General features: G+C 39.4%; 1 protein-coding gene across 1 annotated transcript in view; it reads right to left on the bottom strand.

Moving 5' to 3' along the window:
* LOC126082416 (phospholipid-transporting ATPase FetA-like) overlaps nt 1-14,780 on the bottom strand; it is a 130,068-nt gene that overhangs the window by 35,474 nt on the left and 79,814 nt on the right. The window contains exons 10-12 of the mRNA XM_049894946.1: nt 14,061-14,143; nt 13,348-13,506; nt 11,810-11,841 (exon numbers count right to left, since the gene is read on the bottom strand). Of these exons, the coding sequence (XP_049750903.1) occupies nt 11,810-11,841; nt 13,348-13,506; nt 14,061-14,143 (274 nt within the window). The remainder of the gene's footprint in view (nt 1-11,809; nt 11,842-13,347; nt 13,507-14,060; nt 14,144-14,780) is intronic.

Here is a 14,780-nt window from a genome sequence, read left to right as displayed (position 1 = left end):
ACAGGGTGACCTTCAAAACCCCTGCTTACTCACTGTTGCCTGGATAACTGAAAATTGCCCATGGCTTTCAGTGATGTGGTCTGCTTCCACTGTCAGACCATGAGTCCCCCGGAACCAGATCTTTCTGCTCATACTGAACTATGAGAAAGCAAGACCACCTCTATTAGACTAAACCCCAGAAGGCAGGGCTTCCTGTCACCCTGAGCCCTGCAGGGACAGAGTGTCATACTCTGCTCTCTCCTCATTCCTAGAGCTTTCCCTGCCATCCTGAAGCTTTCTAAGCCCTTGGGAATGTTCTGTCTTTCTTATTATTGTGGTGTGGTTTATTGGTAAACCACTTTAAAATAGGAAGAAAGAAACAAGAAATCATTAGTTTGGTTACTATAAACTTTAGAGGCTGTTTATTACCAGAGCCAAGGTTAGACTCAAGAAGAGTAGACAGTCTTCCATTTAGAAAACAGTGGTCCTAGTAAAGGCTGAAACAGACTCAACTCAGATCACTAAGAACTAAGGCCACTCACTGGCTGTCACAGTGAAGCTCCCAGGCCTCACAAAGTGGCCTTTCACATTTATGCTTAACACTGTGTCTTCCCCCACAACTATATCCTGGATTTCTGGCATCATTCAAATTTCAAGCACTCTGCTTATTTGCTTTACAAATATACTCCTACTTAACAGCCCAGGATTCAGAAAGCCTTGCCACTGTTGAGTTCAGGTCACTGGGGAGAGGAAAGGGCTCAAACTCCCAGATCAGCTGTGGGTTCACCTGCAAGCAGCTTTGCTAAACATGCTTCCTGTGTCTGGCAGGTTTTCCCCCCTAAGAAACATTTCCAAAAATGGAAAAAAAACGAAGTGTTTAAATCACGAAGGATTTCTCCTTCAGCTTACTTTAAGAACTGAGCATTTATTACAACTGACTACATTGACAATGTTCTGGGAAAAACATCTCACTCACACACACACACACACAAACACACACACACACACAACTGCTAAGCTGATAAGAACCTAGCTAATTCAAGAACACTTCTTCATTCAACAGATATTTCCTGAGCACTACTTTGTGCAAGACACTGTCACGGTTATAGAGATGATTTCTACCCAATCTGGTAGCTAAGATATTCATTCATTTATTCATTCACTCAACAAATAATAATGGAGTTCCCATTGTAAACCTCAGAGAGTTTACAATCCTGTGGAGAGAAGTGGACAATAAACAAGTTAAGAAGTGACCACATACAATTTAACTAGTGATAAGTGCCAAAAAGAAAATAAAATAGGTTAATAGAATAAAGAGAGCCTCGGAAGGTGGCTACTTTAGACAGGCAGAGAAGGCGTCTCTGAAAAGGTAGCACTGAATGATAAAAGGAAGCAAACCATGCACAGACCTGGGGACAAACGTTGTCAGCAAGTGTAAAGGTCCTAAGGCAGGAACGAGTTTGCTTTCTCACTTGATTTGTAGTTTGCCTGGGTATAGATTTCTAGGTCAAAATAATTCTTACTAGAAACCTTAAAGGTATCACCCCACCGGTTACTAGGATCCAGTGGTGCTGGTGAAAAATCTGATGCTAATCTATTTCTTATTTTTTTGTCGCTATTTTATTCTTATCCCTATGGAAAATTTTGAAGGTCTTCTCTATACCCTTGGAGCTCTCAAATTTGACGATGCTTAAACCAAAAAACCCAAAATCAAACCCACTGCCTTCAAGTTGATTCCGACTCATAGCAACCCTGATGCTTAGTGAGTGTTATAAATCTGGAACTCATACCCTTCTTCAATTCTACGAAATATTTTCCTACTATTTCTTTGACAATGTTGTCCCCTCCATTTTTTTCTTTCTCATACTTTTGGTAGATAGATTTGGGACCTCCTGATTTAGTCCTCCATTAAGAAAAAAGTATTTCTCTCGTACTTTGTCTTTTTGAGAGTTGACATTTTATTTCAGCGCTTTTATTGGCTTTTTAATTTCAGCAATCTCATTTTTATTTTCCAATAAATTTTGTTGTTATTGTTCTTAAACTGCTTTACTTTCTTAGCAACCTATTCTTATTTTATGTATGCAATTGCTTCTCTCTGAGGATAGTAATAGAAACTTTTAAAAAGTTCTTTTCTTTTCTCTTTCCTGATTTATAACCTGTTTCTTCCAGGGTCAGTTATTCTACTTGTTCATCTTCATCCTCCTCTTTTGTGCTACTGATTTCCTTCTAGTCCACTTAAAAAGCATGTGTAAAAGAATAGTTTGATCATTATAGGTGGCTGGAATGGGTTTCATTTTCTTTGGTTTATTCTGTTTCCCAAACAGGCTGCTCCCCTGAATGAGAAGACTCTATGAGTTCTGTGTAGGTAGGTAGTATGTGCTGTTTGATAACCTTCACTCTAAGGTTCACAAGGAGCTTGCAGGCAAACTTAAGCCCCCCAAATTTAAAATTCAGTGGACTTTACTCTGGAGTGCTAAGACCCACTTTTGAGGCCCTAGTCTTCCCCCAGATAGGTTGTTAAATTTCTTTAGAAAGGCGTTCTCTTGTTTGGGATTGGATGGCAAATACATGTTTTCATTTCTCTTTGGTGTATACCTAGGAGTAGGATTGCTGGGTCATGTTGTAACTGTATATTTAATTGTTGGAGGAAGTGCTAGACTGTTTTCCAAAGTGGCTGGACCATTTTATGTTCCCACCCGCAGTGTATAAGGGTCCTGACTTCTATACATTCTCACCAGTACTTGTTCTTATCTTACTTTTTGATTCTAGCCATCCTAATGGATTTGAAATGGTCTCCTGTGGTTTTGATTTGGATTTCCCTGATGACTAATGATGCTGAGCATCTTTTTCATATGCTTATTAGCCATTTGTATACGTTCTTTGGAGAAATGTCTATTCAGATCTATTGCCCATTTTTAACTGGATTTTTTTTTTTTATTATTAAGTTGTAAGAGTACTTTATATATTGGACTTACAAACATTTTCTCCCATTGTGTGGGTTGTCTTTTCACTTAGAACCCTCTATTTTTCCAACTGAAATCTTATAGAACAGATAATGTTCTTTCTAAGAAGAAACTATAGAATAGGAAGGCCAGAACAAAACCCACTTGACCGCCTCTATTTTCTTTGCAAGAGACCTTAATACTCCTCTGAAGAAATACAATTTGAAAATCATTAGTTTGCATAAGGCGTTCTAAGTAGTCTAAGTAAGGTTTTATTTATTAAGGTAGTCATTAGTAAAACTGGCTCTGAGTAAATAAAAATGAGTTTTAATTTTTAGAGCTGGATTCTTGATCCATTCTGGTACCGCTAATCAAAGATAAAAATCTACTTAAACAAATTGTGACTGTCCTCCATCACAGCCCTTGTAAACTGGCTTTCTTGTTTTCTGCTTCAGACATTAGTCTTTGGGGTCCTGAAACTGTTTGAGACTTTCAAACAACTAAATTCTGAGTTGGAAATACCAGTTACTCCTGGGGAAGGAAGGGAAGTAAGTCTATTTGTAAAGAAACTGAGAAAAAGTCTTTAACTCACCCAGATCACAAGGACATTCATGAGATGATCTATGTGTGTCCGTTTAAAGGTGGACTTTCCACTGTTCTGCATTAATTTGGTGTCTGGCCCTAAGTGAAACAGGGAGACATCAGCTCTTAGAATCACTGAAAACACTTAGAGGCCTGAAATTGGAATGAAATGCACCTTTGTGATCACCTAGTCTAACCTCCTATCCAATACCAGGGGTTAAGGCCCTAGGAAAAGGTTCACAGTTGGTGCCAGTAACTCAAAGAATGGAAACCTTTTTTTCTAAGGAGAGTTCCATCTGCTTCTTTACAGTGCACCAATGTTGACTCCTCTCTGCAGCACATTAGTCTAATCTTTCATAGATGAGTTAAGTCAGAACAGGAGCCACAAGCTTCTCTCCCATCTACCATCTGATTTATTTAGCTTAAAGAAGGGATTTTCTGATAAAGAGATCCCTATCTTCTTTCGAGTTTCTAACTGGGAAAATGAGAAAGGAAAAGGCAATGGCAGTGATTTCTTCTGAGATGCAGGCTGGAGAGAGGAGACTTCTCCGGGACTGAGAGACAGAGACTCCCATGTTTCTTTATGACAAAGAAGTCATTAATTAGAAGCAAAGAGTTTTTAATAGCCACAATGAACTGGACATTACTGATCAGAGATATGGCTGTAGAGAAAACACAAAAGACTTAGAAGAAACTGTAAGTAGCAATTTCTCTGGCCTTTTATGATCTTAATGTTATTCTTACATGTGCTCTAATGAAGGAATTTCATCAATGTTTACACATGGAGGAGCTGTAACTTCTCTGATATGTGGGCAGAAACCGAGAATGCAAGACATAAGATATGCCATTCTTTCCTCTTAAGCATTCTCTGAAGGGTGTGAAGTCATTAGAAGTTTGGCTCAGAGCCTAGAAACTACAAGACATCATATCTTCTAAGGATTCTCAGACTGACCCTACACTATGTTTCAAAAGGAGGTAGAGAGGTGGAGCCAAGATGGCGGAATAGACAGACACTTCCGGCGAGCACTCTTTACAACAAAGACTGGAAAAAACAAGTGAAATGAGTATATTTGTGACAAGCTGGGGGCCCTGAGCTTCAAAGGCAAGCTTAGAAAATGAACTGAGGGGCAGGGGGAGGAAGAGAATGTTCAGAAGCGGAGAGGAGTTACTGGACCTGAATCGCGGGGAGCCCTCAGGCACTATTCCCGGAGCCGAGGCGGCGGTGTTCTGGTACTAGCATTCAGCCGCAGTTTCCTCAGGGAGAAGCAGCCAGCCACACAGCCTACTCACACCTCCGAAATCTGAGAAGAACGGCGCCCTTGGCAAAAGCTAAGTACTTGCATATATTTTACCATATACCCCCACCCCCAAGCTGGCTTCAGCAGGAGAATTCCCTGGGCCTGAGATAGGCCCTGTTGAGCGCCTAGAGCCATGCTTCTGGCCTTGGAGAAGGAAAAAATTTGTAATTGGGGGAAAAGATAATTTGCCAGCTCCACTAACCGGGGGAGCTCAGGACAGAAGCAGCTACTGTCCAGGCATAAACGGTCTGTGGACTTTGAGCACGTTTCCCTTCCGCATGGACCTGTGTGGGCCTATTTTGGGAGAACAGGCCCTTGTTGGCAGACTCCAACTGTTTCAGCTGTGCGGTGGAGAGGTGGGTGTCTGATGTCTGACATTGCTTTGCCTATTAAACAAGGTCCTCACCTACCCACAACAGGGACCTAAGAACTGGTGGCTCCACTTGGGTTGCCCAGCCACCCACGACAGGGGCCCAGGGATAACTGGTACCTCCCAGTCCTTACAACAAAATCTTTGGGTGCCCATGGTCCCTCTGCAGAGCCCACCCACCAGCATGCTCTAAGGAACAGAGACACGTTTTCCTCAGAGACACTTGGGGGTCGGTTCTCAGCCCCCTGCCTTGTTCAGAGCGTGACCCCCTGCTGCAATCAGATGTGGTATAAACGCCAATCACCCCTGCCCCTCTAAGACTGTAGGACAGAGCCTGTACCACACACTTGATGATCAGCTACCTGGACACCTGAGCTGAACTCATACAAGAAAACTGAATGGACTCCTAGATTGATATACCTGATAACAGCTCTAGCCAGCTGGGGACAGGACACCAGAGCTCCAAAAGCAAAAATAATCAAGCTAGCTCACTCAAGCAACCCATAGGGGTATACCAAAACAAAACAAAGCAAGCAGCTATGACACAGTAAGCAAGCATAAACTAATACAATAACTTATAGGTGGCTCGGAGACAACAGTCAATATCAAGTCACATAAAGAAACGAACAATGATCACCTCAACATGCTCTCAAAACAAAGAATCCAGGGATCTTCTAGATGAAAGTGCATTCCTGGAATTACCAAAGCCAGAATACAAAAGATTAATGTACAGAACCCTTCAAGGCATCAGGAAGGAAATGAGGTAATACGCAGAACAAGCCAAGGAACACACAGATAAGCAACTGAAGAAATTAGAAAGATTATTCAGGAACATATTGAAAAATTTAATAAGCTGGAAAAATCCACAGACAGCAATCAGAAATTCAGAAGATTAACAATAAAATTACAGAAGTAGACAACTCAATAGAAAGTCAGAGGAGCAGAATTGAGCAAGTAGAAGCCAGAATTTCTTAACTTGAAGATAAATCACTTGGCACTAATATATTTGAAGAAAAATCAGATAAAAGAGTTTTAAAAAAATGAAGAAACCTTAGGAATTATGTGGGACTCTATCAACAGAAATAGCCTACGAGTGATTGGAGAACCAGAACAGGGAGGGATAACAGAAAATACACAGAGAATTGTTGAAGATTTGTTGGCAGAAAAATTCCCTGATATCGTGAAAGATGAGAAGATATCTATCTAAGACGCTCATCGAACTCCACATAACGTAGATGTTAAAAGAAAGTCATCAAGACATATTATAATCAAACTTGCCAAAACCAAAGATAAAGAGAGAATTACAAAAGCAGCGAGGGATAAACGAAAAGTCACCTACAAAGGACAGCCAATAAGAATAAGCTTGGACTACTCGGCAGAAACCATGCAGGCAAGAAGGCGATGGGATGACATATTTAAAAAATTGAAGGAGAAAAATTGCCATCCAAGAATCATATATCCATCAAAACTGTCTCTTAAATATGAAGGTGAAATTAGGACATTTCCAGATAAACAGAAGTTTAAGGAATTTGTAAAAACCAAACCAAAACTACAAGAAATACTAAAGGGAGTTCTTTGGCTAGAAAATCAATAATATCAGGTATCAACCCAAGACTAAAACACTGGGCAGAGGAATCAGAAGTCAACCTAGACAGCGAAATCAAAAAAACAAAGCAAGATTATAAGAAAAAAGCTCAATACAGGGTAAAGCGATGTTATTATATAAAAGAAGACAACATTACAACAATAAAGAGGGACTAAGAAATGTAATCACAGATCTTCCATACGTAGAGGAAGATACAGGGATACAAAGAAATAAAAGTTAGGTTTAAATTTAGAAAAATAGGGGTAAATAATAAGGTAACCACAAAGGAGACAAACTATCCTACTCATCAAAATAAAATACAAGAAAAAAATAGAGACTTGGCAGAAACAAAATCAACAACAACGAATATGAGGAAAGGACAATATATAAAGATAACCTACTCAGCATGTAAAATTAAGTGGGAAAAAGAAACTGTCAACAACACACAAAAAAAGACATCAAAATGATAGCACTAAATTCATATCTATCCATAATTACCCTGAATGTAAATGGACTAAATATACCAATAAAGAGACAGAGAGTGGCAGAATGGATTAAAAAACAAGATCCGTCTATACGCTGCCTATAAGAGACACACCTTAGACTTAGAGACACAAACAAACTAAAACTCAAAGGATGGAAAAAAATGTATCAAGCAAACAACAATCAAAAAAGAGCAGGAGTAGCAATATTAATTTCTGACGAAATAGACTTTAAAGTTAAATCCATCATAAAGGATAACGAAGGACACTATAGAATGATTAAAGGGACAATATACCAAGGAGAAATAACCATATTAAATATTTATGCACTCAATGACAGGGCGCCAAGATACATAAAACAAACTCTACCAGCATTGAAAAGTGAGATAGACAGCTCCACAATAATAGTAGAAGACTTTAACACACCACTTTCAGTGAAGGACAGGACATCCAGAAAGAGGCTCAAAAAAGACACGGAAGATCTAAATGCTACAATCAACCAACTTGACTTCGTAGACATATACAGAACACTCCACCCAACAGCAATCAACTATACTTTCTTTTCTAGTGCACATGGAACATTCTCTAGAATAGACCACATATTAGGTCATAAAGCAAGCCTTAGCAGAATCCAAAACATTGAAATATTACAAAGCATCTTCTCTGACCATAAGGCCATAAAAGTGGAAATCAATAACAGAAAAAGCAGGGAAAAGAAATCAAACACTTGGAAACTGAACAATACCCTGCTCAAAAAAGACTGCATTATAGAAGACATTAAGGATGGAATAAAGAAATTCAGAGAATCCAATGAGAATTAAAACACTTCCTATCAGAGCCTTTGGGACACAGTGAAAGCAGTACTCAGGGGTCAGTTTATATCAATACATGCACACATCCCAAAAGAAGAAAGGTCCAAAATCAAAGAATTATCCCTACAACTTGAACAAACAGAAAAAGAGCAAGAAAAGAAACCCTCAGGCACCAGAAGAAAACAAATAATAAAAATTAGAGCACAACTAAATGAAAGAGAAAACAGAAAAACAATTGAAAGAATTAAAAAGACCAAAAGCTGGTTCTTTGAAAAAAATTAACAAAATTGATAAACCATTGGCCAAACTGACAAAAGAAAAACAGGAGAGGAAGCAAATAACCTGAATAAGAAATGAGATGGGCGATATTATAACAGACCAAACTGAAATTAAAAGAATCATATCAGATTACTATGAAAAACTGTACTCTAACAAATTTGAAAACATAGACGAAATGGATAATTTCCTAGAAACACACTACCTACCTAAACTAACACAAACAGAGGTAGAACAACTAAATAGACCCATAACAAAAGAAGAGATTGAAAAGGTAACAAAAAAAAACTCCCAACAAAAAAAAAAACTCTGGCCCTAACGGCTTCACTGGAGAATTCTACCAAACTTTCAGAGAAGAGTTAACACCACTACTACTAAAGGTACTTCAGAGCACAGAAAAGGATGGCATACTCCCAAACTCATTCTATGAAGCCAGCATATCCCTGATACCAAAACCAGGTAAAGACACCACAAAAAAAGAAAATTACAGACCTTTATCCCTCATGAATGTAGATGCAAAAACCCTCAACAAAATTCTAGCCAATAAAATTCAACAACATATCAAAAAATAATTCACCATGACCAAGTGGGGTTCGTACCAGGTATGCATGGATGGTTCAACATTAGAAAAACAATTAATGTAATTAACTACATAAATAAAACAAAAGACAAGAATCACATGATTTACCAATTGATGCAGAAAAGGCATTTGACAAAGTTCAACACCTATTCAAGATAAAAACGCTCAGCAAAATAAGAATAGAAGGAAAATTCCTCAACATAATGAAGGGCATTTATACAAACCTGACAGCCAACATCATCCTAAGTGGAGAGAGCCTGAAAGCATTTCCCTTGAAAACGGGAACCAGACAAGGATGCCCTTTATCACCAATCTTATTCAACATTGTGCTGGAGGTCCTAGCCAGAGCAATTAGGCTAGACAAAGAAATAAAGGGCATCCAGACTGGGAAGGAAGAAGTAAAATTATCTCTATCTGCAGACGACATGATGTTATACAGAGAAAACCCTAAGGAATCCTCCAGAAAACTACTGAAACTAATAGTTCAGCAGAGTATCCGGATATAAGATAAACATACAAAAATCAGTTGGATTCCTCTACACCAACAAAAAGAACATCGAAGAGGAAATTGCCAAATCAATACCATTTACACTAGCCCCCAAGAAGATAAAATACTTAGGAATAAATCTTATCAGAGATGTAAAAGACTTATACAAAGAAAACTACAACACACTTCTGCAAGAAACCAAAAGAGGCCTACATAAGTGGAAAAACATACCTTGCTCATGGACAGGAAGACTTAACATTATAAAAATGTCTAATCTACCAAAAGCGACCTATACATTTAACGCAATTCTGATCCAAATCCCAACGGCATTCTTTAATGAGATGGAGAAACAAATCACCAACTTCATATGGAAGGGAAAGAGGACCCGGATAAGTAAAGCATTACTGAAAAAGAAGAACAAAGTGGGAGGCCTCACTCTACCTGATTTTAGAACCTATTATACCGCCACAGTAGTCAAAACAGCCTGGTATTGGAACAACAACAGATACATAGACCAATGAAACAGAATTGAGAATCCAGACATAAATCCATCCACATATGAGCAGTTGATATTTGAGAAAGGCCCCCAAAACAGTTAAATGGGGAAAAGACAGTCTTTTTAACAAATGGTGCTGGCATAACTGGATATCCATCTGCAAAAAAAAGAAACAAGACCTATACCTCACTCCATGCACAAAAATGAGCTCAAAATGAATCAAAGACCTAAATATAAAATCTAAAACGATAAAGATCATGGAAGAAAAAATAGGGACAATGTTAGGAGCCCTAATACATGGCATAAACAGTATACAAAATATTACTAAATGCAGAAGAAAAACTAGATAACTGGGAGCTCTTAAAAATCAAACACCTATGCTCATCCAAAGACTTCAGCAAAAGAGTAAAAAGACTACCTACAGGCTGAGAAAAAGCTTTTAGCTATGACATTTCTGATCAGTGCCTGATCTCTAAAATCTACATGATACTGCAAAAATTCAACTACAAAAAGACAAATAAGTGAATTAAAAAATGGGCAAAAGATATGAATAGACACTTCACTAAAGAAGACATTCAGGTAGTTAACAGATACATGAGGAAATGCTCACAATCATTAGCCATTAGAGAAATGCAAATCAAAACTACAATGAGATTCCATCTCACTCCAACAAGGCTGGCATTAATCCAAAAGACACAAAATAATAAATGTTGGAGAGGCTGTGGAGACATTGGAACACTTATACACTGCTGGTGGGAATGTAACATGGTACAACCAGTTTGGAAATCGATTTGGTGCTTCCTTAAAAAGCTAGAAATAGAACTAGCATACAATCCATCAATCCCACTCCTCGGAATATATCCTAGAGAAATAAGAGCCTTTACACGAACAGATATGCACACCCATGTTCACTGCAGCACTGTTTACAATAGCAAAAAGATGGAAGCAACCAAGGTGCCCTTCATCAGATGAATGGATAAATAAATGATGGTATGTTCACACAATGGAATACTACGCATCGATGAAGAACAGTGATGAATCTGTGAAACATTTCATAACATGGAAGAACCTGGAAGGCATTATACTGAGTGAAATCAGTCAGTTACAAAAGGACAAATATTGTATAAGACCACTATTATTAGACCTTGAGAAATAGTTTAAACTGAGAAGAAAACATTCTTTTGTGGTTACGAGAAGGGGGAGGGAAGGAGAGTGTGAGAGGGGTATTCACTAATTAGATAGTAGATAAGAACTACTTTAGGTGAAGGGAAAGACAGCACACAATACAGGGAAGGTCTGCAAAACTGGACTAAACCAAAAGCAAAGAAGTTTCCTGAATAAACTGAATGCTTTGAAGGCCAGCGTAGTAGGGGCAGGGGTTTGGGGACCATGGTTTCAGGGGACATCTAATTCAATTGGCATAACAAAATCTATTAAGAAAACATTCTGCCTCCCACTTTGAAGAGTGGCGTCTGAGATCTTAAACGCTAGCAAGCAGCCATCTAAGATGCATCAATGAGTCTCAACCCACCTGGATCAAAGGAGAATGAAGAACACCAAGGACACAAAGTAACTATGAGCCCAAGAGACAGAAAGGGTCACATGAACCAGAGACTATATCAGCCTGAGACCAGAAGAAGTAGATGGTGCCCGGCTACAACCGATGACTGCCCTGACAGGGAACACAACAGAGAACCCCTGAGGGAGCAGGAGAACAGTGGGATGCAGACCCCACATTCTCATAAAAAGACCAGACTTAATGGTCTGACTGAGACTGGAAGGACCCCGGTGGTCTTGGACCCCAGACCTTCTGTTGGCCCAGGACAGGAACCATTCCCGAAGCCAACTCTTCAGACATGGATTGGACTGGACAGTGGGTTGGAGAGGGATGCTGGTGAGGAGTGAGCTTCTTGGATCAGGTGGACACTTGAGACTAAGTTGGCATCTCCTGCCTGGAGGGGAGATGAGAGGGTAGAGGAGGTTAGAAGCTGGCGAAATGGACACAAAAAGAGAGAGTCGAGGGAGGGAGCGGGCTGTCTTATTAGGGGGAGAGTAATTGGGAGTATGTAGCAAGGTGTATATGGGTTTTTGTGTGAGAGACTGACTTGATTTGTAAACTTTCACTTAAAGCACAACAAAAATGATTAAAAAAATAATAAAAATTTATTTTATCTTGTAAAAAAAAAAAAAAAGGAGGTGGAAATCATGGTAGAACTTGGGCATCATGTTAGCAGAAACAGCAACTCCATTCTGTATGGAATACCTCAGGATGGTTTTAGTTGTCATCAGCTCTCCTCTGCTCTGAGCCTCCCAGCATCCCAAAAGGTTTCTCACTACCATGTAATCAAGAATCAGAGGAAACCTTAACTAAATTTGTGCTGGTTGGCAATCTTACTACTATTGCTGTAAAGGAAAAAGCCTTTGGCTGAAAAATGAGCTTTCTCTGTGTGACAATGTGTGGGGATGGTTGCTGAAGAGCAATGAAGGAAATAAGTCTATTCAAATCATTTGAGTTTGGGCACTAGGCAGTCTGGAAGGTGCCACTATAAGCCAAGAACCAATGAAAAAGTTCCACCAAGATTTTTATGGACTCTTAAGCTTCTCCCTAGGGCTTTGGTCATATTATTTTCCATATACATGAAGAATATGGGACCCCAACCTCTGCGGAGTGGAGGGGAGCTCCGGGAACCTGAATCGAGTAGTATTCACTGTGGTAAATCCTCCTCAAAAAAAAAAAAAAAATTTTTTTTTTTTATGCTAACTCCAGTGTCCTCATCTTCCCACTATGGTTGGTGTCATCAATATCGATTGTCATTGATGGCCTGGGTTAAGTAGGAACTTCCTTCATTGTCCTGAACCACAACTTAATCCAAGAAAATCTCTCACTAAATATAACTGATTGTGGACCGAGTGATTTCTCAAGAGGGGCCACTGCTAATAAGCCATATGTGCCTTTTCTTTGGCATGAACTTTTGACATTATATTTTATATTCTTCTCCATAATGAACACTGTGTCTGTTCTTTCCTCATGGGAATAATCTACAAGCAGATACCCTCATGTATACTCTCCAATACTACATGTTCCCCTTTCGCACGCTCATTCTGTGTGTACTTACTCTATTTGTACGCTTTCCCCTGTGTCCAGACATGCTTAGAAAGGTTCATGACGGTCCTATGGTCTTGAAACACAAAGAAATGATATGCTGGCAGCTCATTTCTTTGTTTGGAAAAAAAGCCGCTTTTTTTCCTAAAAGAAATAAGCTTTAACCCCCCTACATTTTTTTCCTGTCTGTCCATCTGTCTGTCATCCATCTGTCCATCCATCCATCTAATCTCAAAGCCATGGTGTTCTCGTCTAAGAACCAATATCCAAATCCTGAAATCTTAAGAGTGTACAACCTGGCCATGAATGGGATCCAGGAGGCTGGGGGTCTGGCTGTGACTCCAGGGAAACATACCAGTATAAATCACCAAGCCATAGCACCAATCTGTATTCCTGATGGTACAGCCTCGGAGCAGCAGCTTGTCATGGTCCAAGAGGTACTTATTCCCCTTATATGTCAGTATTCCTGTGAATTTGTCCAACTTGTTATTGGGAGGCTCACAGTTTACTTTTCCTGCAGAAAAATTAAGGGGTAAGAGTCCTGGCTCTGTAATCTTAGGCCTTTCCTAACAGGATGGAGGAGGCTTAACAGAAAAGAGGAAAGAAAATCCCTCTTTCAAAATATACACATCTTTTTCCTGTCCTCTCATCTGCTGCTCATTTCTCCCAGCTCCCTGCAGAAAGGCAAGCAAAGGATTCTGGGCATCAAAAAAGAGAATTCTGCATATGACATGGATCATCCAAGAGAGAAAAAAACCTACATGACAACTGATCACAATAAGCACTGGAAAATCATATAAGCTCTGAATCTGAAAAAACCAAAAAGACTACTTAACAAAGAAAGCCTAGTGTTTTTCTTTTTTCAAATGGAAATAACTGAACTTTTTTGTAATTAGTAATGTAAAATATGCCCTTTGTAAAAATTTATTCAATACTAAAAGTATCAAGAGACACCATTGTGTAGAGATAAGTGATATTAATCTTTTGGAGTACACTGTATAGACATACCATACTTTAACCAGTACTTTACTGATGAATTTGGGTGGGGAAACCTATTTCCTAACTCACCATCAAAGGCAGACAGTAGCTCCAGGTTATCTTCCATGTTGCTGGTAACCGAGATGGCCTGCTTCACTTTCAGGTTGGTTTCACTAGAGTAAAGGACACACAGTCACCAGAGTGCAGGACATACATACAACAGCAGCACAGGTCCAATGACTCTGACTCCTTTACAGGGTTTTAGAAAATAGGTATTTCTAGGAGAGCTTGGGCTATAAGTCTGAGTCCTAAGAGTCACTCCCATTGTTTCCCTTTCTCATGGATGATACTGAGGTGGGATGGCTCTGTAAGGAAGCAGAGTGTTAGCCCACTCACTCCTTTCTCTCTGCCACTTGCTCTGCGACACCCTACCACTACTTTAACCAACCCATGAGATCTTTCTGAACAGATGCTCTAGAGAGGCTGAAGACACATCACAACCTGGAGGAGGCACCTGGTCTCTTCAAGAATAAGTAAAGAACCTACACACATCTCAGTGTATCAATAAATAGGTATCAGACAATGAAGGGACTCCAGTGAACAGTTTCCTGATATAGGAATACACAGAGACAGAAGCAAAAATGGAAGCCACATTTCAAAAAACTTGTGTGCACCAAGAGTAATAATTTTAAAATGCAGATAGACATGAAACACCACAGGACAAGCTTTCTGAAGATGGCCCCTATTCCTCCTAAGACCTTAGCCTTACACATTGTCATGGATTGAATTATGTCCCCCCCAAAATGTGTG

This window comes from Elephas maximus, chromosome 9 (assembly GCF_024166365.1).
Source record: "Elephas maximus indicus isolate mEleMax1 chromosome 9, mEleMax1 primary haplotype, whole genome shotgun sequence".
NCBI lineage: Eukaryota > Metazoa > Chordata > Mammalia > Proboscidea > Elephantidae > Elephas > Elephas maximus.
This window is presented reverse-complemented; position numbering and strand designations above follow the sequence as displayed.